The 26,791-nt window shown below is 44.4% G+C and overlaps 2 protein-coding genes and 1 long non-coding RNA gene across 15 annotated transcripts in view; 1 reads left to right on the top strand and 2 right to left on the bottom strand.

Moving 5' to 3' along the window:
• Nucleotides 1-1,414: 1,414 nt before the first annotated feature.
• Nucleotides 1,415-14,548, bottom strand: dnajc15 (DnaJ (Hsp40) homolog, subfamily C, member 15). 8 transcript variants are annotated; one of them, XR_014123473.1, is made up of 9 exons: nucleotides 13,760-14,369; nucleotides 12,243-12,294; nucleotides 8,949-9,022; nucleotides 7,838-7,914; nucleotides 7,455-7,664; nucleotides 6,958-7,267; nucleotides 5,018-5,088; nucleotides 3,842-3,986; nucleotides 1,415-1,822 (listed from the first exon to the last, which is right to left on the bottom strand). XR_014123473.1 is itself a non-coding variant. In XM_081713758.1 (8 exons), exons 2-8 carry the CDS (start codon nucleotides 13,856-13,858, stop codon nucleotides 1,789-1,791), a joined length of 552 nt encoding a protein of 183 aa, XP_081569884.1. In that variant the 5' UTR covers nucleotides 13,859-13,911; nucleotides 14,414-14,548; the 3' UTR covers nucleotides 1,415-1,788. The 8 variants fall into 8 exon arrangements, 4 of the variants coding, with proteins under 4 accessions (XP_081569884.1, XP_035379774.1, XP_081569885.1 ...); XR_014123474.1 differs by lacking the exon at nucleotides 6,958-7,267; XM_081713758.1 differs by lacking the exons at nucleotides 6,958-7,267; nucleotides 7,455-7,664 and adding an exon at nucleotides 14,414-14,548 and having other exon boundaries at nucleotides 13,760-13,911.
• LOC145657592 (uncharacterized) lies at nucleotides 3,991-5,011 on the bottom strand. Its single transcript, XR_014123477.1, has 2 exons — nucleotides 4,800-5,011; nucleotides 3,991-4,627 (listed from the first exon to the last, which is right to left on the bottom strand). It is a non-coding gene; the product is annotated as an uncharacterized LOC145657592 (long non-coding RNA).
• The window catches only part of epsti1 (epithelial stromal interaction 1), a 13,096-nt gene continuing 840 nt past the window's right edge, over nucleotides 14,536-26,791 (top strand). Inside the window, exons 1-11 of one of the 6 annotated variants that reach the window (XM_081713753.1) lie at nucleotides 14,542-14,675; nucleotides 15,582-15,640; nucleotides 16,550-16,633; nucleotides 16,725-16,798; nucleotides 16,897-16,980; nucleotides 17,537-17,610; nucleotides 18,182-18,266; nucleotides 19,864-19,941; nucleotides 21,433-21,493; nucleotides 21,683-21,822; nucleotides 25,428-26,791. The exon at nucleotides 25,428-26,791 is cut by the window's right edge and continues 522 nt beyond it. In XM_081713753.1, coding sequence (XP_081569879.1) covers nucleotides 14,557-14,675; nucleotides 15,582-15,640; nucleotides 16,550-16,633; nucleotides 16,725-16,798; nucleotides 16,897-16,980; nucleotides 17,537-17,610; nucleotides 18,182-18,266; nucleotides 19,864-19,941; nucleotides 21,433-21,493; nucleotides 21,683-21,822; nucleotides 25,428-25,604 — 1,035 coding nt within the window. In that variant the 5' untranslated portion in view covers nucleotides 14,542-14,556 and the 3' untranslated portion in view covers nucleotides 25,605-26,791. Of the gene's footprint in view, nucleotides 14,676-15,581; nucleotides 15,641-16,549; nucleotides 16,634-16,724; nucleotides 16,799-16,896; nucleotides 16,981-17,536; nucleotides 17,611-18,181; nucleotides 18,267-19,863; nucleotides 19,942-21,432; nucleotides 21,507-21,658; nucleotides 21,823-25,427 lie in introns of all 6 variants that reach the window. The other 5 variants (XM_081713756.1, XM_081713755.1, XM_081713757.1 and 2 more) reach the window with 5 other exon arrangements.

The raw sequence follows: 26,791 nt of genomic DNA, 5'->3' as shown, positions 1-26,791 counted from the left end.
AAGTTCACAAGTTCTGCTCTACAACAAAAGCACTCCAAACTGAAGCTTAGCGATTATGATTATTAAACCAAGTCAAAAATGTAATATCCTTTACCACAGAGGAAGGAGAGAAATGTCAGATAAGGACAGAAGCTGAGGACCAAAGAGTGATCTGAGAGCACAAGAGCAGCTGGACGTGGCAGCAGACCCAAGCGCTGGAGGGCTCACGTTCAACACTGTACAGATGAAGAACCCACTGAAATGATGTGGCATTAGAGGACAAACCATGTTATTAAAAGCACAGCATAAGCTATACGGGAAACTGTTACAAATGAGGTGTCATGATAGTGGGTGAGGGGATGGTGGGGTTTTACATATTTCAAATGTATAAGGCAATAAAGTGAATTGTGTGACACGTTATGATTTCATTCCCATCTGTCTCCAACGTTCTGTGAGGTGAAAAACGACGTCACTGAACACTGGACGGCAAAAACAAAGCTCTGTTTGGAATCTCATTTCACACATGCTGGATGGAAATCCACCAATGGGAGGTGGATCGTGGGAGCTCCATGCTGACATGGGGGGGGTCAAAGAAACACACGCCAACAACAGTGGCACGACCACAAGCAAAACTGAATATATAAATATATTAAATTGTGACATACAGTACACATGCTAGTTATCAATAAGAACTAAAGCACCTGAAAAGGGGTGGGGCCAGGAGCAAGGCACTGCTGCCATCACATCCAAGTGCCAGGCTCCAGAGGAGGCCCACCAAGCCCTGCATTCAGCTCAGCGTGCTTCTTCCGGCTTGTTCTTTTCACTGGGTTCAACCTTTTGTAAATTTCAAAACAAGACATACGGATAACAAATATCCCGTGATCATCTTTCCATTATGTACTCATTCTGCAATGATGTGGCATTGTAAACAGGAGATGTAGGTTGGTGGTCCATCTGGATGAATATTTCTTTGATGTGCCTGAATCATTCTTTCATCTCTGGTGATACCAAATTCTTCCACTCATTACAAATGTTCTTTTACAACGACTAGTCTTGAACTGGCTCTCTCAAAAACTGGCCTCCTGCATATCTTTCTATCTGCCCCCCCCTCAGGGTACTTGAGTACTAGCTTATTGGCAGAAAAAATCTGAGCAATAGCTGTGTATAGTGGCCTGATCTTCTCATTGATCTCCAAGGGGCTGACACACAGCAAATGACTGTCCCTCACCGAGCAGATCCATCAGCCTGGGACACCAGGAAAACCATTTCAATGGCGCCTCACTTCAGAAGAAGGCAGACTGCTACACTACAGAGCCGCTGCCTTACAACCAAACCACAGATACACAACTGACAGGAACAAAAGAATGCAAACTGGGGTAGAGGGAGGAGAAGGGAGGAGAAAAGCCTGCAACAATAATGAGGAATCTGTCCCAGATTCATACTTTTATAGTTTATTCACCTTCCTTAAATAATTTAATGCATCTTCACACACACAGGTCCATCTTACTCCAAGCCTTCCCCCTACACCCCCCTACACATGAACAGGATCATGACTGCATGGACATTCTTTAGGAATGACACCTCAGCACCAAATAAAACTGTATTTTTATCATTTCAATGAAAGCTATTACTTCATATCTGCAACACAAAAGTCCTTCAATATAAAGCCACTGTATGGGCGGGGCCACAGCACGCTTGGGTGGGGGGGGCGAGGAGGGGGTGAACAGGAGGTGGCAGAGTGGACAGTGGCCTGAAGAGCAGGTTGGGTTTGGTCAGCGCCGCGGGCCAGATTCCAGAAGATCTTTGGCTTCATTGATCTTTGCTGCCAAATATGGAGATCCACCTGGAAGAGAAGCAAACAGTTTAGCCCATCAGTGTGTGTGTGTGTGTGCGCACACGTGCGTGTGTTTCTCCATCACTCTCTATGATAAACTTGGCGTAACTACCGAGGCAGTACGCGAGGTTAAGACACAATGAATGCAGTTGTGTTGTGCTAACCGTCCAGAAGTTTGTCATTACTCTGACATCGTCATATGAACGTTCATAGAAGGAAGGAGCCCAAGCAAACGTGGGAGTCTCATAACTCAAAATACTCGTTATAAGAAGCCTGACGCTCTTGGGAGCAGCGGTTTCCTTTCGTTTTTTTATTTTATTTTATGCAAGTGCAGAATGTATGCGTGGCATTCATCTGCCCTACTCTGTTTGGCGTGTTTGTAAATAAACACACGGCGAAGGGTGACAGTGTGCTGACTACCATCGCCTTTGCTGTTGGCTCTTCAGGGTCAGTTTGGTGTGTCTCTACCCAAACACTGAGCTTAATCTGCATTCCCGATTCTGTGACCCAGCCGGCGTTTAGCTGATGGAAATCCTGCACTCTGTGCCCTGCCGAGGGAACCGCAAGCCTGCGAGTGCGGATTAAGTGCGGCGGTGAAGACCATTAGCTGCCCTTTGTGCGGAGGGCCTTCTCCAGCACGCTCCAATTTCCTCCTAACGCCATTTTGCTCGCACACATTACTTAAACAGATGCGCCAACAACTTCATTATCCTAAAACCGTTTAAAATACTTAAATGCTCAAGCTAATGTGCTGCGAATTGTGAAACATCAAATTATGTTGATTTCGGGATAATGTCTCATGATTATACTGCTCTGATGTGTCTTGAGAGACTTCAGGTTGTGAGGGGCTTCACACGGGCTGCTGCAGGGGCTCGGTGCACCGTACAGCAGACAGAAGAAAGGGGCTTTTCCTCATCTGAGAGACGTTTCACACTCCCACATTCACACACACATCAACAAGGAATGGTGCTTAGTAACATAAGGGTGTGACCTCATTCAATCCCTAGGGCACTCCAGGTTGACAGTGACACCTACCCAAAACACACACACACCGACTCGCCCACACACACTCCGCTGTGGTCTGCCTGCTGTCAGCGGCGTGTGTGGCAGGAGCGGTGGCTGTTATAAATGGGGGAACACGGCGGAGTGGGTGCGGGCAGCAGGGAGCAGAGCCGCCAGAGCCTGGCAATCTGTCTCTGTGCCAGAGGGGAGGGGCGCAGAGCACCCCAGCCCACAGTGACACTTAATTATACACAGCTCAGCCGTCCCCCCGGCGCATGTAAACAAACACGCGCACGGACACGTATACACGCACGTATACACGCACATGCACGAACACACACACGCACCTACGTATATACATGCACACGCACGCACGAACATACACACACGCACGTATACACGCACACACACATACAAGCATACATCTGAGACATGTTTAAACGTCCACTCATGAGATCACGCTTAGCAAGTTACCGAAGGATAATTCAATGATCTTTCTGTGTCTTTACACTGAATGTAAGAATGCCATTACAGCACCAACAACCATTACGGAAAATGTCATTATGGGACTATCTTTATGAACCAATGATGTGGCCTCTAATATTGATCTTCACATCATCACTTGTCTGAAGTCACAATCACAGCCAAACTTGTACAAGAGGGAACATATATAAACAAATCCAGTAATCTAGTCAAAGTAACAGAGTAACAGAGTAATAGTGTAATAGAGTAATAGAGTAACAGAGTAACAGAGTAATAGAGTAACAGAGTAATAGTGTAATAGAGTAATAGAGTAACAGAGTAATAGAGTAACAGAGTAACAGAGTAATAGAGTAACAGAGTAATTTCATGGGCTGACTGAGACGATCATTTCCAGCCCTGCTGTGTCTCTTAAGGAGGTCAGTACAGAAGCCACAGCATCCAACGTCTCCTAGCAGGAAATCTCCTGCATGTGATGAGAGGTAATGTTTTAATAAGCAATATTTCCCCTCAGAGAAATAAACAAGGAGAAATTCTCTTGCTCACTGTCTGTTGCTCTCTCTCTCTCTCTCTCTCTCTCCATCACTCTCTCTCCTCACAGGTAGAAGCCCCATCGTCCACAGACAGGCATCGTGGAGCACACGGTTTATTTCACATTGAGTTAAAGTTGCCTGAAGGAGCAGCGGAATGGCTGGTAGAAACACACACACACACACACACACACACACACACACACACACACACACACACACACACACACACACACACACACAGGGAGAAATGTAGGTAGGATAGGGAAAAGCAAGAGATAGGAGGGGAGGCCATTAACCTTGAACAAGAAAACAAAGCTAGATCAGTGAGCACCTGTGGGGCCTAATAATGTAACGGGAAAAAAAAAACACCTGACTGTGTGGAGTTCATTCAGTGAGACAAGTCTCCTAATCAAGTGGAGAAAACAGTCCAGTACATTCAGGAAGCCAAGACAATCAACCACAAATTTTTAAGATTCGTCTTTAACATGCAAATGCCATGGACTCGCCAGAGCCCCATGGAAAACTGGGTGAAGTAAGTGACTGTGAAACCTTGTCCTTTACGAATGTTAGTTAACATATCTGCTAAACGATGGTCAGGATATGCAAGAGGGAATCATTCAGTAATTACTGCATTGTGATAAATCTTTTTTTGATAAATGTGAAATGTGTCATTTGAAGAAAAGTAGACAATGGATGCAAAGCAGGTATTATGTCTCACACTCTCTCACTTCCAGTTCTGTGGGAGTGGACACGTTTTCATTCCCATCATGCTGTAACTGACCTGCATTCAAAACAGGACCTGAAGAGGACATGGGGAGTATAAACCATGCGCCTGCACTGTTAACAGGAATGACCATTTGACCAGTATTTAGTGCCAATACTGGCAACCAAAATCTAAAATCAAGGAATTAAACAGATAAAAACAGGTCAAGGTGAATCAAATGTGGTTACTGGGAAAGCGAAGGTTATACCCTGGTGAAGGAGGAGGAGGAGGATGAATATAAGAATCCAACAGACAGGTGGAGAGAGTCTCATGTCCATTCCTTATGGGGCTCTAATAATTTAATTCTGTAATGCTGAATAAATGCTGAACAACTAATACTCAAACAATACAAGAGAGACAAAAACCACAAAATTAATATGAGAGACGGCAAACCAAACAGCGTCAATGAGGTTAAGGTGAGCTAACCTTTGTCTGGATGGTTCAGGACCATGATCCTCCTGTGGGCCTCTCGCACTTTCATCTTTGTGCTTGTAGGACTGCAGAGAGAAAACACGTGGCACGTGTAAAAAGCGCACAGCTCCATCTAGTGGCCATACGGTACAACACCACGAGCTGGGACGCACCGTACATGCCAACCATTCCTCAGACTCTACGTCAAATTTAGTGTCCCATATCACTTTTTTCACACAAAGCTTTAGCTTTATAAAAGATTGGCGGCATTTTTTTTTTAGCTGCTTGGCTGATTACAGCTTCTGATTATCCAGGGTTGTGGCCAGTGCACGTCGTAACGGAAAAGCTGGTGTTGAAGATGAGAAAAGGTACATCATTAGTCCAAACTAACAGTACTAAAGACTTCCAGATCATTCACTGAAATGCGGGTCTGCTAAAATTAAGCCTTGGCCACTGATTAACAAGTGCAAGAAATGTTCCAGAACGTGATATTATAACCATCGTGCCAAACCATCACAAGCGCAAGGCCCCAGTAACATAGTTCAAGGGCTTTGGGCTCCTACATGCTCAAACACACCAGACGGACTTACATGCCGTGGCAGATGCAATGGCAAACGAACTCAGCCTTTCACGCGCATGTCTGTTTAACGGAGCAGTGGCGCAGGACAGAGACATAAAGGAAAAGGAATTGACATACACCGAGTGAAATGTGTGTGAGAGCAGAGAACAGAACAGACAGCAGGCAAAGTAGGTCAGGACATATTCTTATGCATCTGGTGCAAATGTCTGTGGATCAAAGATTCTGCCTGGCTGTACACAGAAGTAACACAATACGATCTGACTCTGTAGGTGCTGGATTTACTGTACAGACTCTCCTCCCACAAAGCAGTGCACTGACCACCTACCTCTGCATACACTGACCTCTATATGAGAAACAGCTTCCTTGACCCCACACACACTCAGCACTTTATTAGAAATGTCTACCATGGCCCAATGCTCGTTGGCCACTTTATCTGGGACACTGATCTTATAGGAGCATTTTATACACACAACTCAAGACTGGAGCCAGAGTGTTGGCACGCATGAGTTCTCAGTCCTTATCGACCTCAGTTTCTGAAATACACAACCACTGCCCTCTAGTTAATATATGGGTTGAAGACATACAGTAGCAACACTGACATGACAGTCGTGCGGTTGTGGGTGCTGAGCTGGTACAAGTGTCTCAGGAACAGCAGAGGTATTGAGTTTTTGCATTTACACTGAATGCATTTAGCAGACTCTCTTACATTACACATTACAGAGGAGCGTAAACTAAAGGCCACGTCCTTAAACTAAAGACAAATGTCCCCATCAGACACACAAATGCTGTTCAGTGCTGGGTAATCATGACAAAATACATAACATAGCTTGTTTGGACTGTTTTGTTCTCAAAGCAAAACACAAACTATACTAAGGACAACCCATAAGACTTTAAATTGCAGCACAGGTGTTAGAGTGTAGCTATACTATGCTTTATAGTATAATATAATGAGGACTAATAATGTGTAACAATACAGTAACACTGCACTTACATAATGGAAGTGTATCATTCAAATAGCATATGAAAGCCCTGTTAAGCAGTTATGGAGAGTGTTGTACTGTAATCAAAGGTATAGTTACACTGTAACAGTGGTTGTATAATGTAGGCAAAATCCAGATTTATGAAAAAAATATGTACTTTTTATGCATTATGAATTGTGCAATAGATTAATAGGTTATCAAGCTTGTAATGCTCATGGATTCTCTCTATATAGCATTAAACTCATGTCATTTTTAGTATCATTGTAACTATATTTACATTGGTCAGACGCTCTTATCTAGAGTGCCTTACAATTTCAGTCATGTTGCAGAGTTAAACGAATGTAGTGTTGGAGTGTTGCCCAAGGATTCTTACTGGTACAGTGTGGAGCACTCACCCAGACAGGGGCCTGAACTCCAGACACCCACAGGAGACAGCGCAGTGGTACCCTGTACACTAGACCAATAATAATAATCATCATCATCATCATCTTCCTTATCCTGGAGAGGGTGGTAACAGACTGAGAAGATCAGCTCAGACTTTTCTATTCCCTTTGAGAGATTCCCGCCCCTCCTGTGGACACCCAAATGCTCTCAAACCAGCTGTGTTCCATGGGACACTCCCTCCAGACGGTCCTGGGTGTTTTGGTCACTACTCATATCGTTATGTGAAACGAGTGCTGATATACTGCACAGTATTAAGAGCATCTGTAACTCAAAATACATACAAATCAATAGCATGAATGCCTTTGACAAGGATGTTGACTAAGTAGTTGACTAAGCTTAGGAAACACAGCCAAGCAACACTGGTCACGGTTTGGTTGAAGACAGTCAAATACCACACATGACAAACAAGAGGATGAAATGAGCCACAACCAAATGACTCAATGCCCACCACGAAGTGTGTGCCACTGCCAGGGTGAGCCCACCTGGCATGGCCCTGACAGGACCTCCTCGCCCCTCCTGTGGTGGAGGACGTAGGGTGGTCCATGACCGAGCAGATTATAAAGCTGAAGTAGAGATTGTGGTTCACTGCTGTCATCACCGGCCAGGATCAAAGCGGAGACACACAGGGTGACTACCAAGCAAAAACCAAAAAGATAGTCTATGGATTTAACCACAGACCCAGTTGGAAAATTCAGTGATTCAGTGTGCACGCATGTTGTGAAAGATTTTGCCTTTGTTCATATAGTCCAACCCACAAAGGAACAATTCAGAAGAGGCACCGTTGCACGAGGGGGCTGTGTTGGCAGTGGAAGGCACGGCGCTCTTGGTTACCTGATCCCCAGGATGAGACTGGCTTCTCGCTTAGTCATCTTCTGCTCAAATCCTCCTTTATAATATGCAGAGAACGCCTGGAGAAAAAAGAGTGGACACTAAACACACAGCATTTAACAGGAGGAGGCTCTATATAGTCACAGCTACACATTGCACACTTCGTTTAAGTTTTTGTTGGAACCACCACCCTATTGCATTATTGTGTGAAAAATAAAACTGTTTGGGGAGACGAAAAGATTTACCAGACACTTGTAGAAACTCCAAAAACAAAGTCTGGACAGCTCAAGGCAGACATGTCAAGCCCATGAAAGTTTATTGAAGTCAATGTTAGGCATTTCTTGAGAACTTTAGGTTTACTTTGGATGGTTGACTCTTATTTTGCTGCCAGTACCAGCTTCCAAGAATGTGTGGTTTAAGTACAGCCCCCAAGAGAGGAGGCCATGTTTATTTCTTTATGTGAACCCCATCTTTACATTTTAGGATGGCTCCCTAATTTTTTTTAATCTTCATTAAATGATTCATGGTTTCAGCAAACAAATGAAAAGAAAAACTCACAAACATCAGTCAGTGGCCGAGTCAAAGTAACACAGGAGACTTATGGAGAGATACTGGCAAAATGAGATTCACAGGACAATGAAACAATTAATACCTTGGTGTTACGATAAACTCATATGTGACCACATTTAATTCATGTTAGTGCTGGGCATCAAAGAGGACCTGAACAAACCAAACCTGCTTTGTAGCGCTCCGAGTTTGCTATGAACTCAGGCTTGGGGTCAAACTGCACTGAGCCGTGAGTCACCGTAGCCCTGTACCCCACCGTGGAAGATTTACACACCAATACCACACGCAACCCACGGCCTGGAATCCGACGTGGGAAAATGCAAAAATGCTCAGTACCCACAAATCACTGCCGTCTAAATTCAAACCTGTGTGTGAGTGGTGAACCTTGTACAGAAGAACTTTCTAGAATAATTAAGGGTATAAGATTTGAAAATGTGTCTAAACTAGGGAATAACAAACCGGGGGGTGTAACAAAGTGGTTTCCCAAAGTGTTTCCTATTTAATACTGAATTAACAGAACTTCTTAAATGATTTTTATGAGACTTACTGTGGAAGGAAACTTCTTGGCAGTTTGTGTGATAACTTGTCCAAGAGGTTTCCATAACTGGAAAGCATATCGACCTAAAAATGAATGCAACACAGCAAAGAAAATATAAGATGTGGTACAAAGTGCTCCATCTATCCATTTTAACAACTTTCAAGGATTAATACAGTTATCATAAAGGTGAAACGAAATCCAAGACCACATTGTATTGAAGCTTAATACGTGGTAAAAGACAGGGCTCTGTTCAACTTCCCACAGCACTCTGCTGTCCGAGGCCTTGGGAAACTGCCATGGTCTGTGGTTCCCTCCAGAACCAAACGATGGTAAATCAGCACTCAACAAAAAGGACATACAGATTCTTTATTGGGACCATGAAGTCAAAAACTGTTATTTTTGCTGTACAGTAAACTCCAAAATGCTGGATTAAAGATGAATAATGAAGAGAAGGAAAAAGAGCTCCGCTTTAGCTAAAGGCCTCTGCATTACACCATTAAGGCATAAAATACTTTATGTGAGCCCTCAGCGCCATGTAAGACTGGCGTGCAGCCATGTCCAGCAGCTCAGGGAGTAGCTGCTCGCTGGATTGTCTGATGGACCCCCTCCCCATGTCCTATCTGTTAGACTGGTTTATAAACAGATGTCCCATTTTTTTGTACATCAAAATTACAGGCTCATCTCTTTCTCTCTAACACACAGTAAGTGTTCCTTTCTCTGGTTTTGAAAACAGTAATAGCTTTGTGTTTCAATGTAACTGTTATAATTCTGCTATCTTTTTGCTGTAATCAGCAGAGCTACTGTTCATAAGGTCACTTTTAAATAGATAAATGTACTTAATTTATATAACATAGTCTGTCATGTTGTCCTTGCCAGACGTCCTCATGCGGGATGGGTTATGGACACATGCACACTGTTGAAACCAGACTAGGACTTCTAGAAACACAGAATAGACATTCACTGATTATTTCTTATTATTATTATTATTTTCTCACTATTCTTCTGCTCTTTATTGTTTCTATTGCGGTGTGCGTTGTCGGCCAGAGGAGGACGCCCCCTCTGAGTCTTGGTCCCTCAAGGTTTCTTCCTTATGCTCTAGGGGGTTTTCCCTTGCCACTGTTGCACTTGGCTTGTTCACTGGGTGCTTGGACTCAGACATTTGTAAAGCTGCTTTGTGACAAATCTAAGCAGTGGCGTCTCAGTGGTTAAGGTATTGGAGTAGTAATCAGAAGGTTGCCAGTTCAAGTTCCACCACTTTCAGGTTGCCACTGTTGGGTCCCTGAACAAGACCCCTAACCCTCAATTACTCAAGTTGTGTTCAGTCAGAATTGTAAGTCACTTTGGAGAAGAGCGTCAGATAAATGTAAAATCTGCCTTTGACCACCTAAAACAGATGAATCCAAAAGATTTGCAAAAAACGCAAACAGCCACAAATGAGGTAACAATCACTTTGCATTATGTCTTTACTTATTCTGCTTTAATATGAAGCCTGCCAGTATTATAAAATAACAAGGCTGCTTTTTACAGTCCAATAATTATGGAAGGCACTATAAACAATGTATTTAGATATTATTTAGCAAATATTCCAAAAATCTATAAAGTGATATTTATCACAAATTCCTTCAAAAAATTACCTTTTTCTTTTTTTTTGCAAGAAGTCTACAAAAATTCACACTTAATAATTTTGCAGTGCTTCATCACATGTTCCAAGAGCTGCTGGGTGAGCAGAGTTGTTTTCCTCTCCACCTCCAGGTAGAATTCTGATCCTCTCTCAGCCATAGTGTTGCCCCAACAGACCACACACTGCCAGGGTTCCTGGCATCTGAGCTGCCCCCTTACTGCACTGGTAAAGGAATCAGGGCCCTTCCTCAAAGCAACCACAAGTGTTATTCCATGCTGATCTCACACAGTGACGAGTGACAGTTCTGGCCAATTAACGCTGACCTAGTAGGTGAAGTCGGGGAGGAGGGCAGACACCTGCAGAACAGTCTGATGACAGAGCTCGGGTAAATTATTCATCCATATACAACCTTTCAAATGGGGCAGTCATTCATTTTATGGTAAAGGCTCTTTGGTTTGTTTTGGTCTAATAGCAACTTTGAACTCATTAACCAGTAAGAGGTTTGTTTGAGGACTTTCAGTGAGAGGGGCTTAACCTTCACTTTCATAACTGGCTCCACAGTCTTCAGTGTATTCAACAGTATGAGAAGGAAGAACAATTTTGCTTCCGTCTTATGTTCAAATTGCGTCACATCTAGGAAAATTTAAATTTGTAAAAATAAGAATATACTCAATCAGTTATCTATACTATACACTAGAGCAGCCCAATGCCATTTCCTGCTTTGGTATGTAATGAAAGTGCATCCTAACTGTTTCAAGGTGACTAAAACAAAACCCATTAAATCTCCACTGTACCTGTTAGCGGACATAATGCATAGACCTTCATTTAAAATGCTCTGCAGCTTCAGAACCTAATACTGACACAAGGGTCCCAACGATTCCTCTTTCATCCGCTGCTCCTGTTAACGTTAGAGAACCTCCCTGGTTTGAACACTTCTGCTCCAGCAGATAAACACAGTTGGGTAGTGAGAAACACTGCATGCGTCTACTCCTGAACTTAAATGAGCTCTTAAGTGTCACAAAGTCACATTTTCATGAAAAGTAAAGTGGTAAAGATCACAAACTGTGTTATTCAACATAGTTTAACCTATAAAAGCAGATGTACACAAATGACAGCAAACTAACAGCAACCAGGTCATTGAAGAACAGTGCTAGAACATCACTATAGTACACACACGTAAGGGAGAAGGATGTTAACACATATATTAAACAGTTTGAACAGGTTCATTGAAATGATTTGCATCAGGTTTATGGTTTATTGGCCAAGTGTGCTTACACACACACACACACACACACACACACACACACACACACACACACACACGAGGCCGTTTGTGACACTACAGCAATACAGACAATACACGGACAATAAAAAACAAACAAACATTCCGATCATACACAAGGCTAAACGCATACATAATGTGCAGGTGTGTGTCCTAGGGCCAATATCAGTAATGTATATGTATGGGAATTAAGTTGTGATGTATGAACACTTGTACAATAAGGTGTTTGTAGATGTTAAGCCAGGTGTGATAGCACTCTGAAGAAACAAAAGTAGCTATTGCATAGCAGATAAATGCATTGTACCGTCCATGTCCTTTATACAAAATACAAGGCTCCATAATGTCTAGATCTTTGAATTTGAATTCAACTCGCCATGCCAGAGTTTAAATATGAGCTCACCTGCAAAGCCTGCTGCAGCAACCCCAAGCCCGACAGCAATGAGCATACCACCCTGAAAAGAACACGTGCCATCACTCGTGAGGAGGCTGCTTTAGACAAGACTAGGAACAACATTCATTTTAAACTTCCAATTACATATACGGCATTTATCTGACACTTTTATGCAAAGCGACTTACAATTATGACTGAGTACAACCTGAGCAATTGAGGGTTAAGGGTGTTGCTCAGGGGCCCAACAGTGGCAACTTGGCAGTGGTGGGGTTTGAGCCAGCAACCATCCGATTACAAGTCAACTACCTTTACCACTGAGCTACTAATATAGCAACAACGTTAGCTAGCTACATTAGGTCATAACTAATAGTTAATAGTTATTTAATAGATATTTAATTACATTAATTTTTATAATGCTAACATTTTTATAATTCAGATAAAATCTTAGGTTAAATCGTGAAATCTGAGGTTTATACAGTTAGATTTTTCCTAGCAAAGATAAACGTTAGATCTGAAAATGAGCCAATCTAACTGTTAGCTAACCCAAGTTTACATTTATAGTATTTAAAAGACGTTTTTATCAAAAGCGACTTACAGTTATGACTCAGTACACCTTGAGTAATTGAGGGTTAAGGATCTCGCTCAGGGGCCCAACAGTGGCAACTTGAACCAGCAAGGTGAAGACACCACTGCCCGTTCTGTAGCTAATGAAGGTGAGCGGCCGGTTAACGACTGAAGAGGTTAAATGGTGGCTGTCCAGACCGCTATAGAGTTAGCGTCAGCTAGTTTAGCCGGGTTCGCGTCAGCTAGTTTAGCCGGGTTCGCGTCAGCTAGTTTAGCCGGGTTAACGTCAGCTAGTTTAGCCGGGTTAACGTCAGCTAGTTTAGCCGGGTTCGCGTCAGCTAGTTTAGCCGGGTTAACGTCAGCTAGTTTAGCCGGGTTCGCGTCAGCTAGTTTAGCCGGGTTAACGTCAGATAGTTTAGCCGGGTTCGCGTCAGATAGTTTAGCCGGGTTAACGTCAGATAGTTTAGCCGGGTTAACGTCAGATAGTTTAGCCGTGTTCGCGTTAGCTAGTTTAGCCGGGTTAACGTCAGCTAGTTTAGCCGGGTTCGCGTCAGCTAGTTTAGCCGGGTTCGCGTCAACTAGTTTAGCCGGGTTAACGTCCGATAGTTTAGCCGGGTTCGCGTTAGCTAGTTTAGCCGGGTTAACGTCAGCTAGTTTAGCCGGGTTCGCGTCAGCTAGTTTAGCCGGGTTCGCGTCAGCTAGTTTAGCCGGGTTAACGTCAGATAGTTTAGCCGGGTTCGCGTTAGCTAGTTTAGCCGGGTTCGCGTTAGCTAGTTTAGCCGGGTTCACATTAGCTAGGCTACAGGCAGTTGTGTGGCTAACCAAACCCTTCTTAGCCAGATACGGTATAGCCAGTTCTTCTTACTGGCTAGCTAGCCACGTTAAACGTAAACCCAACTAATGAGCTACGGAAAACGTCCATTAGTACGCATGCTAACTGCCGCTCCGCAGCACCCACTCACACTGCGCTGGTCGACGTCTCCACTGCGGGGTTTCGGTGTGTATTCGGTATTTCTCACAAGGTCTCCATCCATGGCTGCAGCAGCACATGAGCTCGCCATGTTAAGGGAGGACGCCTATGGGACGCCCAGCAGGACAAACTTAATGCGCGCGTCTGCAAGCAAAGGTAGAGTACAAGTAAGAATATCTGATTACATGAATGCAGACAGTATTCTAACACTTAATTATAGAATAAAGGTTTATGAGAAAGGATCTGTGGCTACAGTAGGTTATACGGTAGGTTAGATAATGAAAGTGTCCACAGTAAATTTTAGGTTAGGGTTAGTGTTAGTGTTAGTGTTAGAGTTGGGGTTAGGGTTAATGTTAGAGTTAGTGTTAGTGTTAGAGTTGGGGTTAGGGTTACAGATACAGTTAGGGTTAGAGATAGAGTTAGGGTTAGGGTTAGGTTTGTCCTTGGTCCTTGGTCATTTTCTATAATCACATATAAATAGTATGGTGAAAGTATAATGATATAATACTATAATAACTAATAATAGTGTGGATGCTCAGACTTCATTCCAGTTGCCAGTGCCATTATTTAGCGCTTCCCAACACTCAGTGTGTTTGAGACAGCAGCAGCTCTTGAGAACCAGGAACATCCGCCTCTCATCCTCCACCTGTCAGGCACGCTGGGACGAGGACACGCCTATGTAGACCTGCACTCTAGTCGCATCTTGTCGGACTTCATGGTAGTAATTTCTAAAGGAACTTCTGAGGAGACTGGTGCATATCTCTGGCGCCTTGAATCAGCAATCACACGATGAATCCCGATAGCAGCGGCACGATGACTCCACACCATCATGACGACGGAGCGGACGGGAACAGAGCCGACAAACCTCTCCAACACACCCAGCCTGCAGACCAGCGACAGCTCACACAGTAAGTGCAACATAAAAAAGAACATTATTTAATTATCAAATGTAATTAATCTCAATTTATTTGGAGCTTTTCTGACGACTCGCCTTTGTTATTAAGGCTTTCTATGTGTTCGCAACCCAAGTGAAACTACAGAATAGCCTAATTACCTAGAAACTAATAGGCTACGGAAACATGCAAACTGCTGTCAATAAATATTTACCACTACGGGTTTATGGAGATCAGCTGTAAATTTTTACTAAGCCGTCTATAGTTTCCCTTTCGTTTCAGCAGCAGAAACCTCTTGAAACGAAACGCAGTAAACAAACTAGACGCATGCGCACACCGTGCCTCTGTAGACGCGCTGGTGTGCCGGAGCGCAGGCTGTAGGGCAACACCGCCGGGGTACCTTCATTATGGAGCCCTTCTCGTGAACTTTCTGTCTACATAAAATAAGAGAAATTACTAGACGGGTTCATGTTAGACAAATCTTGAAATATGCTTTATTATAAATGTGCTGTAGGGCTGTATAGTAAACCTGGATAATGAAACCTTACCTTTTATGATGCAGTGTAAACGCCCTATTGGGCAGTGAGCATGTTTAAGATCTTTACTGTGATACAGATGTGAATCATTAAACACACATGCTGTTTAGGGTGTGTATTGTGAATTTCCTTTGCAGCCAGTGTCTTTCTGGATGGCTATATATGTGTCATAGCTGAGTATGGCTGGGTTCGAAGGGGAGTTCCAGATTGGTTGTTTGTGAAAATGTATTTGGTCTCTATTTACTATAAAATTACAGAAGCCCCTCCTTTGTTTGGAACATGCTTGGCATATGAGCTAATGGAGGCTGTTTGTAAGTTCAGCACATGGATGCAGATAGTGAGTAAAACTTACCTGCTATATCCAATGATGTCTCTGCCCATTCAGCATTGAGGGATACTCCACGGTGCCGCCAAATGAGTCAAGAAGGAGCAGAATGCTGAGAAGTAAGCCGTTGCAGGACACTGCTATTGCCTCCCTATCCCTCTGGCCTCTTTGATCTGTATGTCTCCCTTCTATAATGATTACCAGTAGGCCCAGGTTCAGTGGTCTTGTTTGGCTATTGATACCTATCAGAATAATGTCGTACTGGACTATGTTAAAGTTTAGCCTCCATTTACATTTGTAATTAGTTTTTATGACTGAGATTTGGCATCACAGTGTGCTTGCCCATGACAGCTTTAATTCATGCAAAACTGATATAAAAATCATACGAACTACCGCTTCATACCAGCCACAGTTTCTCCAACAGATGTGAGTTTTAAAAAATTGCATTTAATATTTCATTTAACACTTAAGTTTTCATCTAGTATTCAGAAACTTTACATTGATACTATTACAGTGTTACTATATCATTAATTACAGTGCAGTATAGGCTACTGAGTATCTGTCCACCAGTGCAATGATATGCAATACCCACTGTAGGCATTCATTCTGTCCTACATGGTACTACATGGCACTCTGTAACATGTGCCATGTAAAACTTTTGTAGGTGGAAAGAATAAAGAGGACTTCTTGAATAAAGTATTATGTGAATTATTCAATGATATATCTAGAATTCGTATCTCAAAATCTTGGTACCAGAATAGTTTCTGTAAATACCATAGATGGAGTGGATGAGTCTTTGCACAGAGGGCTTAGTTCAGAGATCCCTCCAGAAGTGGTAGTAGGAACAAATAATAGAAAATTGGCATTTATTAAAGATAAAGCTTATATCTTTAATAAAATCTTACATTTTTATCTGGGCTTCCTGCTGGGGGCTTTGAATTTGGCGTTTCTCATCTAAAACCTTTTACTTAAACAGACCCAAGATTTAGAGTAGCTAGAACGAGCTCATTTCATCCATTCTTCCGCAGTTGCACAGAAAGAGCTTGAAGATCTGGACAGATGGCAGGACGAGCATCGCCCTGGCCCCATCCACCTCGCCCCAGAGAAGCTGGGTACGGATGTGTAAGATAGATGTGCCCAGATCTGAAATGCAAATGACAAAGCCAGTGATTCTAGAAGCTGCTAATATATTCACTCTCCTAGGCGGAGGTGTGCCGTTAGCAGAGGTCAGACAGAAACAGCAAGTGGATGCCAACAGAGCAAAGCTCCAAAAAAAGGTTTTCACTTGCTGTTTAGAAAGACTGATACCAGTTTTCTACACCCCATGTCTTTATGCACATTTCTGCTGCATCTGAATGTTTGTGGTTTTCTGTAGCTCAAAAAAGAAGAAATGAACAAGAGGGCGAGACAAGAAGAGGAAGAAAAGAACCAGAAAATGAAGGCTGTTCAGAGAGAAAAGGTGTGACGTGATAAGGATCATTTCCTATTTTCTATTTCTTGTCGTAATAATTAGATTTTAGGTTTATAGGTTTGCTCAGCTTATAAAATCATTGCTATCATGTTTTGATATGGAGCTGATATGATATCTCTGTAGTTCTCCCTTATAACTCTAGATGTCACTGCATGCTTCTATCACTTACAAGTCATCAAGTGCACTGCAATAAAATAGGATCAAACTGACCTCAATATAGAGGTTTACTGATAGACCAGTCCAATTATTCCTGCAACCAAAGGCAGCAGTGTGATAGTGGTTTATACCAATGTAATAGTGGTTTATACCAATGTAATAGTGGTTTATACCAGTGTAATAGAGGTTTATACCAGTGTAATAGAGGTTTGAATCAGGGTCCATAAAAATGTTTTGCATAAATATGTCTTCATAATGAATGCATATCCGAATTTCCGCTTTGTGATAAAATTAAAATTCTATACACTTATGCATATGGTGAAAATAAATTTTAAGTACAATAACCGGAAGACAGATAAGACAGTTAAGCCTGGAAATTGCATTGCAGGCCAACAGGTTAGAGATGAAGAAAAAGCAGCAGGAAGAAGAGAGAAGGGAGCAGTACCAAGCTGATCTGCAAAGGTATATCTACATATTCTCATTAGTGACTGACAGCCATCCATGGAGGTGCGAATGCTCAGCGCAGCAGTGCTGGATCTGACCAAACACCAACAAAACCCAGAGCATAGTTTCTAAGAACCACTGCAGCAGTTTCCATTACAGCAGCTTCAGTAGAAAACAGCTGCACTGAAGCAGCGAGGCCAATTAAAAAGCGGAAGGAAGAGGTCTGAAATATCACTCAAGTACCATTTACTGCTCAGGAAAATGTTCTGAACTGTCGAACCCAACCAGCCATCACATGCCAGTGCAGTGTGCTCATCTGAAGCCACTTTCAGTATCTACAATTTATTTGTCATTTTTCATTTGACATATCTAATTTGTTCCAAAAGCTTTAGCCAGGAATGAAAACACATTTTGAAATTCAGCACTTTTATGATTGGGACTTGTTTTGTATTGTGTATTGTATACATGTATTGTATGTATTGTATCAGTATACATAAACTGAGCACAATAAGAGTGGACATGTGTAAGTGTCATGTAATGTTCTTACCAGTTAGAACATTAGTCATGGGCACAACTTTACATCCTGCAGGAGAAAAGAAGAGTTTCTTCAAAGGTTTGAGAGGTCCAGCTCAGTTCCTATGGCAACAAGCAACTCCAAACCGACGTCATCTTGGGTAAGATGGCAGCTAAAGAATGCTCTGTGTGTTTAAGAGGCCTGGGTTCATGCCTTGACTGCATAGCTGTGGCACTGAGGTTGCAGCCCTCGGCCCAGGGCTAATTCACACCAATTGATCTGACTTTGATACGTGTTTTTAGAGTAAACAGAGGTCTTCCATCAGCATGGCGCATCCAAGCGCAGAGTAGAGCAAAACTGCAGAGGTGCTCAGTCTGACCCTCCCCTCGCCTGCCACCCCTGAATTACCTCCTCATTACCCGCACATCAGAGACAGCCATCCGAGTCCACCACTGACTCTTCCAAAATGTAAACACAGACTTTGAGAATACGCTTCTGCGCAGAGAGGCAAAGTGAGTTCAGGGGACTTCCCAGAGTTCACGGCAAGCCCGGCCCACAAAAGAGGTTGTGTGAGCGCAGAGGAAAAGTTTGACAGACTGGTGTGGAATAACCTGCATTGATCTGGTGAAAGTACCTGGACAGTGTCCAAGTTTTAACCAACAACACAAGCAGTGTAAGAGGATGTATGAGGGAGGCAGGATCTCGCCTCCAGAGTCACTGGAACTGCATCACGTCAGAGTAACTTGCTGAAATATGCATGAACTGACGGGGAGCAGGAAATAAGTCAAGTATATATTACTTAAAATATTGAACTAACTTAGTTTAGTTGTCAGGGTATTAAGTTCTTGCAGAGAAATGACAAGTGTTGTTTATGGAGTTTAACTGTAATGTCTGCAGGGATACAATAATTAATTTGGTTTGTTTTGATCAGGGGTGATTTTACAGGCAGAAGACTGAGTCATGGAAGCTGAAGGCCTGGATGACTTATTGTAGGAGCCACTGTATGTGACATTGTATTCGCAGGTCCTGTGGTGAGCAAAGAAAGGTTTGGCTGTGTCTGAAGCCTGCTAGATCTGCTTCCCTGAACATCCAGGGATTACCTTTCTATGTCTCCAAAAGAAAAGCACTCTATTAGACATAACATTTCTTAATGCTAAAGGAATAGATCTGGACAGTTATTATGCGTCAGCACTGGTGCAATGGTTCTGTCCGTTTTCTAGAAGAAGAGACCTTTCTGAGTCATATTTCACAGTGTATTGATTTAAGTATCTGGAGCGTCTCCAGGCAAAGTACTGAAATGCTCCAACCTAAATGTCATAGGCCTGCCGATCAAAGTGTTTGTGGAAAGATTGGGTCTTGATGTGGTTTTGTGGCCACCGAGGATTGTTATGGTTTCAGTGATGGTTCCACAAGATAGATTAATCTCCCCCATATCCTCTGTTTGCGCAAAGGATCCTTTGTGTGGGCTTCCCACGGTGCCAGGCCCAGGTCATCCCACCTACTCCCCATGCTCTCAGGCCGCTTCACATACCCGAGCCCCTGCCCGCTGTCCCCGGGCCGTCTGACCAAACACACAAAGGCTCTCTTCATTGTCCCTGCCCCGCCTCTCCTTCAAAGCACCTCATTCTGCAGAGAAACCAAAGGTTACGTCACGAAAAAGCAGCTAACACTGATCCTGCCATGTAGGCCACCTGTAGCAGGGATGTGTGGCCACTGTGGCACTGACCTGACACCCAGTTGTGGTCTCTGGTCCGCAGGCCCGGGGGCACAAGCACAGGGAGGGGACTGAAGAGCTGGCAGCCCTCCAGAGAAAGAAAGATGACCAGCGGAGAAAGGTACTGCACAGTGTAAACGGAACACATCTGCACAGCAACACTTTAATAAAACAAAGGAGAAGGAGCAGGACTAACACAGTTTGGCCCTGACATAAGATAAGATCAGAAAACATTAGATAAGATGAGATGAGAAAGATGAGATACAAACCTTGTTCAGAAATACTACACAGTATAAATATATCTACATGATGTGCGTGCATGTATATGCATTCAACATATACATATATACATACTTCAAATACTGCAGTAAGGGTCCAGTTGGTGCGACAGTTAGTGTTACAGTATTGTTCTACAGTAATAAGGACCCAAAAGATGCTGTAAATGACAGTAATGTTAAAAATATCATGACTGGTACAGAATAAGCAGGAATAATGTGCAGTGCAGAAGTCCAAATAGATGAGTTAGAGTTCAGAGTTGTACAGACTGGTGGCTGCAGGGAGAAAAGACCTGTAAAAGAATTCATTCCTGCAGCATGGCTGGAGCACCCTGCTACCCAGAGGACCCCTCCGTCCCTGCAGTGATCTGTGTAGTGGGTGGGTGGAGTTCTCCATCACCTCCGTCCCTGCAGTGATCTGTGTAGTGGGTGGGTGGAGTTCTCCTTCACCTCCGTCCCTGCAGTGATCTGTGTAGTGGGTGGGTGGAGTTCTCCATCACCTCTGTCCCTGCAGTGATCTGTGTAGTGGGTGGGTGGAGTTCTCCTTCACCTCCGTCCGTGCAGTGATCTGTGTAGTGGGTGGGTGGAGTTCTCCTTCACCTCCGTCCCTGCAGTGATCTGTGTAGTGGGTGGGTGGAGTTCTCCATCACCTCCGTCCCTGCAGTGATCTGTGTAGTGGGTGGGTGGAGTTCTCCATCATCTCCGTTCCTGCAGTGATCTGTGTAGTGGGTGGGTGGAGTTCTCCTTCACCTCCGTCCCTGCAGTGATCTGTGTAGTGGGTGGGTAGAGTTCTCCATCACCTCCGTCCCTGCAGTGATCTGTGTAGTGGGTGGGTGGAGTTCTCCTTCACCTCCGTCCCTGCAGTGATCTGTGTAGTGGGTGGGTGGAGTTCTCCATCACCTCCGTCCCTGCAGTGATCTGTGTGGTGGGTGGGTGGAGTTCTCCATCACCTCCGTCCCTGCAGTGATCTGTGTGGTGGGTGGGTGGAGTTCTCCTTCACCTCCGTCCCTGCAGTGATCTGTGTGGTGGGTGGGTGGAGTTCTCCTTCACCTCCGTCCCTGCAGTGATCTGTGTAGTGGGTGGGTGGAGTTCTCCATCACCTCCGTCCCTGCAGTGATCTGTGTAGTGGGTGGGTGGAATTCTCCATCATCTCTGTCCCTGTTGGGATCTGTGTAGTTATAGATATATGACATTATTTGTTTACATGAACTGAATAAATAAGTAAATATAGTGGCTGTAATTAGCTGATGGTCCAAAGTTTCTCATGCAACATCCTACTACAGCCAGAGGTGACGTTTCCCATTAAGGATTAATTTCCATAAATGTATCGTTTCCAGGGTGAAATTTTGGAGGAAAAACAAAGCCAACAGGAGGACACGAGGGAGAGGCAAATGGAAAGTGAGCGTTTGCGGTACGCACACCTAATTCTGAAAGAACATTACAGAGGCATGAACATCAGGGTCAATAAGTGATCCACAGCGTCACAGACGACTACACAATAACACTGTGATGTATCGGTGTATCTGAAAGGTTGTTTTGATGGTGATATATGGCTTCCTTCAGGGTGAACTCACTGTTCCTAGACAGACTGGAGGCGAGAGGATCAGGTAGAGCGTCTGAGTCCCCGCCGCGTCCCGTGGAGGGTGGTAACGTCTGGCAGGCACACAGACCACAGGACCCTGCCCTATCACCCGGGCCTGATCGTGCCGAGGAGGAGGAGGAGGAGGGTGAGGAAGTTTTATGTGTCAGCCATGGCACGTGTTTAGTCTTCTGCATTGCAAAGTACATCTGTAATTGTTTCCTTTGTGGTGTCTTTTCACATTAAACTGTAATTTGTAGCTGTGTGTGAATGAGACTGTGCAGAACTCGACCTCTTGTCCTCAGTCTTTGTCAGGAACCGCTCCGCTGTGTAGCATGCTGTGTAAATAAAAAGTCTAAATCCTCTTCAACAACAACAGAAGTGCAGTACACCGAGACACCGTGTTAGGGCCGCGGAATGCATAGAGTGGCATTGGGTGCATTCAGTGAGAGGAGGGCAGTTCAGACAGTAACCGGCATGTCTGACATCGGTTTGGCTTGCATCCCAAAGGAAAAGCAGGAAAAGTTACCTGACATAATTGAACGGATATGCCTTATTTGACAGCAGTCTGGCTAGTATGATGCTCGAACGCTTCTGCAGAGGTAGCTAGAAAAACAGGCTGCTCTGTTTAAGGTAGCGACAAGCTGCTCTGTCTTTACTTGTAGACATGCGGTCTTCAGACACAGATTTAGATTTAAAATTCTTACCAGCATCAGACAAATCATATATGTTAGTCTTTCTAAATAGAAAAAACAGAAAAAATGATGAAATATATATTGTTGCATTCTTATATTTAACAACATGGACAACAACAGGAAGATTGGGGAGGGAGCAAAACAGCGAGCATGAGGAAGCATAAGGCTCATGGGGGTGTTGTGGCCCAGGCCTCCTGTGGCTGTGGATGTACATCCACACTTGCATCCCTGACGAGAACAGCAGTGCCTGGCAGAGTGTTTCCTGGGCTTGCTTCTAGCGAACTCTGACGCTGCCTTGATGATTTCTGGCGAGGTGGTGCATGTTGTGCAGGCTATGGCACGGTTCCTGCTGAACCCCTCTCTGGGCCTGCTGTTCTCCCCTGACCCTGTCACACGACCAGACATGAGCTCCTTGGGGGTCGACCCAGCTGACTCGGTGGACCGGCATGCAAGCAGGACCAGACTGCAGACCTAAACCATAACTGCTGACTCTCAGTTGTGCCTCTGGTTTCTGTGGAACTCCTCAGGCACTCCAACATGGCAGAAGATATCCTCCACTAGCTGCTACGCTGTCATGGCCGTGCTCTGGTCTGGAACCATACATCCCTCTGGTCATGTTGTGAACTAACACATGGCCATGAGGACACAGGGCTTCCTGACATCTGGCCTGGAACAGGGGCCCAGGTCATCTCACAGGCAGGCTGGAGCAGAGAATCTGTGGGGCCTGTGATTACTGTGGCAGCCCCTCTCCACCGTGCACCGATCGGGGCCGTTCTACATCCAGACAAGAAGATCAGCCATAAGAATCACTGGCAACGTCACCTCAGCATTTCTCCCAAACACCACCTGATCTTTGCACTCTATGAACCGCATCAGTCAAGTCAGCGAGGCATGATCGGTACGCAGGACAGAAAGGACACCGTAGAGATAAGAGCAGAAATAGCGTGACGCCACCACAACACGTCCATCTTCAGCATACAGTCCTGTTCTGGCTTGCTCAAGCCAGCTCTGCCCATCCTGTCACGTACCTTTGAGCCGGCGATGATGCACGTGTTGCTGGAGCCCCTGTACAGCCCCATGCGTTCCCCTCCTCCTCAGCGCACTGGGACCCTCTGCTGTGAGCGTGGGCAGGAGTGTGGCTGTCGGCAAACCCATGCACGCAACACTGGTGGTATGAAGCCAAACCCAGGAAGCTGTGCAGCTCACTGAGGAACTCGGCTGTCTGTTGTTGACCTCAGGGATGTGCCAACCAGCACCAACTCTGTGTTCAACTCCTCCAGCACTGGTAGCTTCACGTTGCTGATATGACAGTGTCCCCTGCCCCTAGAGTTCCTCCAGCTGACTCTGACAATGTGTGTTCAGCTCCTCCAGAGCTGGCGGTTCCCCACACTGCATCGGAGCCCTGGCAGTATGCCTCTGCTTGACTTGTCTAAGCCTGGCGTTTTCTTCTTGACAGCAAACACGGCTCTGGCCTCTGCAAACCTAGCATGCACACACCTTGCATATGTGCAAACCAGAACTCACGCACTTGGCTCTGCCCCACTATGACTGGGAGCTATCTCCTCCTGCTCATGTCAACTCGGCTGCCAGAGGGGCTCAACTGGGTCGACTGGTGTGCAATGTAAGTAGCATGACTGGTTGGAGCAGCAACACCAGCATGCCAGATTCAGTCAGGGCACTGAGCTGTTGTCACTAAATCCAGAGGCTTGAGCCACAGCTGATGTTCCTGATCTGTCTGGCGCAGGGTCCCCTCTGCCTACACCACTGACTCTGAGCATGCCACCTCCTTCTCCAGACCCTCCGCCATCTAACACGATGTTGTTCGCCACAATGTCGACTGTGTCCACCAAGGATCTCTGCTCTTTCTGCCCTGGTGGCGGCTCTCTGCCTGTGGGGTGAGCTGCACATGCCACCCAGTGCTTGAAGTGGGAAAAACGTGCCAGTACTCCTCCTTATCTACATGTTGGCATCATCTAGTATCATCTAGTAAATCATTAAGTATTATATTCTGAATTACAGTAAATAAAAGCCCCTAGGAAATATCACTAATGTTTACATTTATCTGACACTTTTATCCAAAGCAACTTACAGTTATGACTGAGTACAACTTGAGCAATTGAGGGTTAAAGGTCTTACTCAGGGGCCCAGCAGTGGAAACCTGGCAGTGGTGGGGTTTGAACCAGCAACCTTCTGATTATAAGTCAAGTACCTTAAACACTGAGCTACTACTAATGTCCACAATATAAATCTATTTACTCAGTGACAACCATTTGCCAAACTATTACTTTTATGATATATAAATAATAAGATTAAATTATTTAATAATGTAATATCTATACTATATGTAATGTGTGTGTGTGTGTGTGTGTGTGTGTGTGTGTGTGTGTGTGTGTGTGTGTAAATACATAATTTGATCCCTGAACCAACAATCAGGCCATTCATCGTCACTTAAGGTTATTGTTTGTACTGGTATTTAGCCGTGGTAGCAGTAGATTCAGGTGGTACTGCAGATCAACAGACCCCTCCCTGCTCAGAGAGGCACGAAAGTCAGTCTGCTGCTCCGGCTGGCGTTTAGTGGTCTACGGATCCTTGTTGATTCTTGTTGTGTCTTTGTCTGACTCACAGGTTCTGTTGTCACCCTTCTGGAGCCAGGCCAACATTTTATATTTAGCATCAGCATTACTTAGACTAGCATGAACCTTATTTGTACTGTCTAGCGATAATGTTAATTGACTTAGCATTAAAGTTGCATGTCTTGTAATAGACTTGTTGATAGAATGGGAACAGTTGAGTGTCAGATAGGGCCTCTTGGGTAATGCAGTTAATATAGGGTCATTATTCCCAGAGCGTGATACAGAGAGGGCAGAAAAGAATATAGAGAGCTTGTGAGAAGTGCTGGTACATAAGAACAATCACAGAACACCAAAAAGTAAGATGTAGAAGTACAGTGAACATGAGGCCACTTTGAGCACTGGTGCTGCCTCAGCACCTCTGGCACCAGCACTTTGCCACCAAGATGCTTATCTGTTCTTTATGGAACCTGTTTATGCCTCTCCAGGAGCCAGAAGCTAGAAGACACCAGCTGAGCTTGGCCTTCCCACCCAGCCTTGCTCTTGGGTGGCTGCACCTGTCCGGGGGCGGCAGGTGTCATACTTGGTGCCGCCTTCCTCTGTCTGATGTGCTACTCAGTCACTTCAAGCTTGGTGGTGACACCCTGCTTCTGACACCAATATAGCATTAGCAGTGAAGAAGAACCAAAAAATGCCATTTCTTCTTAACGAAAATGGTCTTTTATTAAATAGCATAAACAACTACTAAAGCACCATTTATGGATGAATGAACTTATATAGCATCTTCTCAGAACCCAAGGACAATTTACAATCAACACATTGGTGAGAAGTACACCATGTCCTCTCTAGCAGAAGGTGCTGCCCCCTGGTGGACTGCATCAGGTGCAGGAAGGAGAGACAGTGTGGGCATGCAGACACACAATCATACCAGAACATTTTTTAAGGGTAACCAATTTTTACCTAACCTCCATTTTTGGGACCGTGGGAGGAAACCAGAGACCCCAGAGGGAACCCACACAGATACATGGAAGAACTCCGCCCACATAGGGACCTAAACCCAAGACCCCTGCACTGTAAAGCAAACATACTAACCACCAAGCCACCATGCTGCCCAAAAGCTTTGGCCAGAAACGGGATAAAGCCATAAATCATTACTTCATCTCCAGGTTTTTGGAAACAATATTACAGATTACAGAGAACTTTCACCTAGTAAAAATGTGTTTATAACAGTGGGAGCAGTGGGAGAGCAGAGAGAGGCACTGTGAGTGCCATGTGCCTCTCTACAGATTTACTTTAAACTAAACATGTTAATGGTTCATTTGTATGTATGTAATTCATTTAATCTAATTGCCTTTTTTTAATTTTTTTAATTAACCTGTTATATTTTTACTGGGTGAAAGTTCTTTAGGCAATCCGTAATGTTTCCTAGAACCTGGAGATTAAGTAATGATTTTGGTTTTATCCAGTGTCTGGCCACAACTTTTTTAGCATCTCCACATTTGAAAATTCCTCATCTCTTTGCCAAAAGTTGCGGCTGAAGCTGTCTTTTCCGTGACTTAGCAGTGTTTACAGAGTACATGCAGCATGAGTGTGCAGGACTCATGTGCTGTTCGTCTTGTGTCTGTCTACATGTTTTCTGAGATACTAGCACAATGTGATCGTGTCTGTGATCGGCCCGTCACTTTTGAATCGCTGTGAGGACAAACATCCTGATTAGACCCTGAACATTCCCTGAAGATCCAGGTTCCCCAGTTCTTTGTCTCTGCCTGCCATGGTCTTGTTTAGTGTCCTGACTACTGCCACGATGGCCCTGGCTTGACATGTCCTCACGTCCAACACATGCATCTGTGAG

Source organism: Electrophorus electricus, chromosome 4 (assembly GCF_041902795.1).
Source record: "Electrophorus electricus isolate QZ-2024a chromosome 4, ASM4190279v1, whole genome shotgun sequence".
Classification (NCBI taxonomy): domain Eukaryota; kingdom Metazoa; phylum Chordata; class Actinopteri; order Gymnotiformes; family Gymnotidae; genus Electrophorus; species Electrophorus electricus.
Note: the sequence above shows the minus strand (reverse complement) of the source record. Positions and strands in the feature narration are given on the sequence as shown.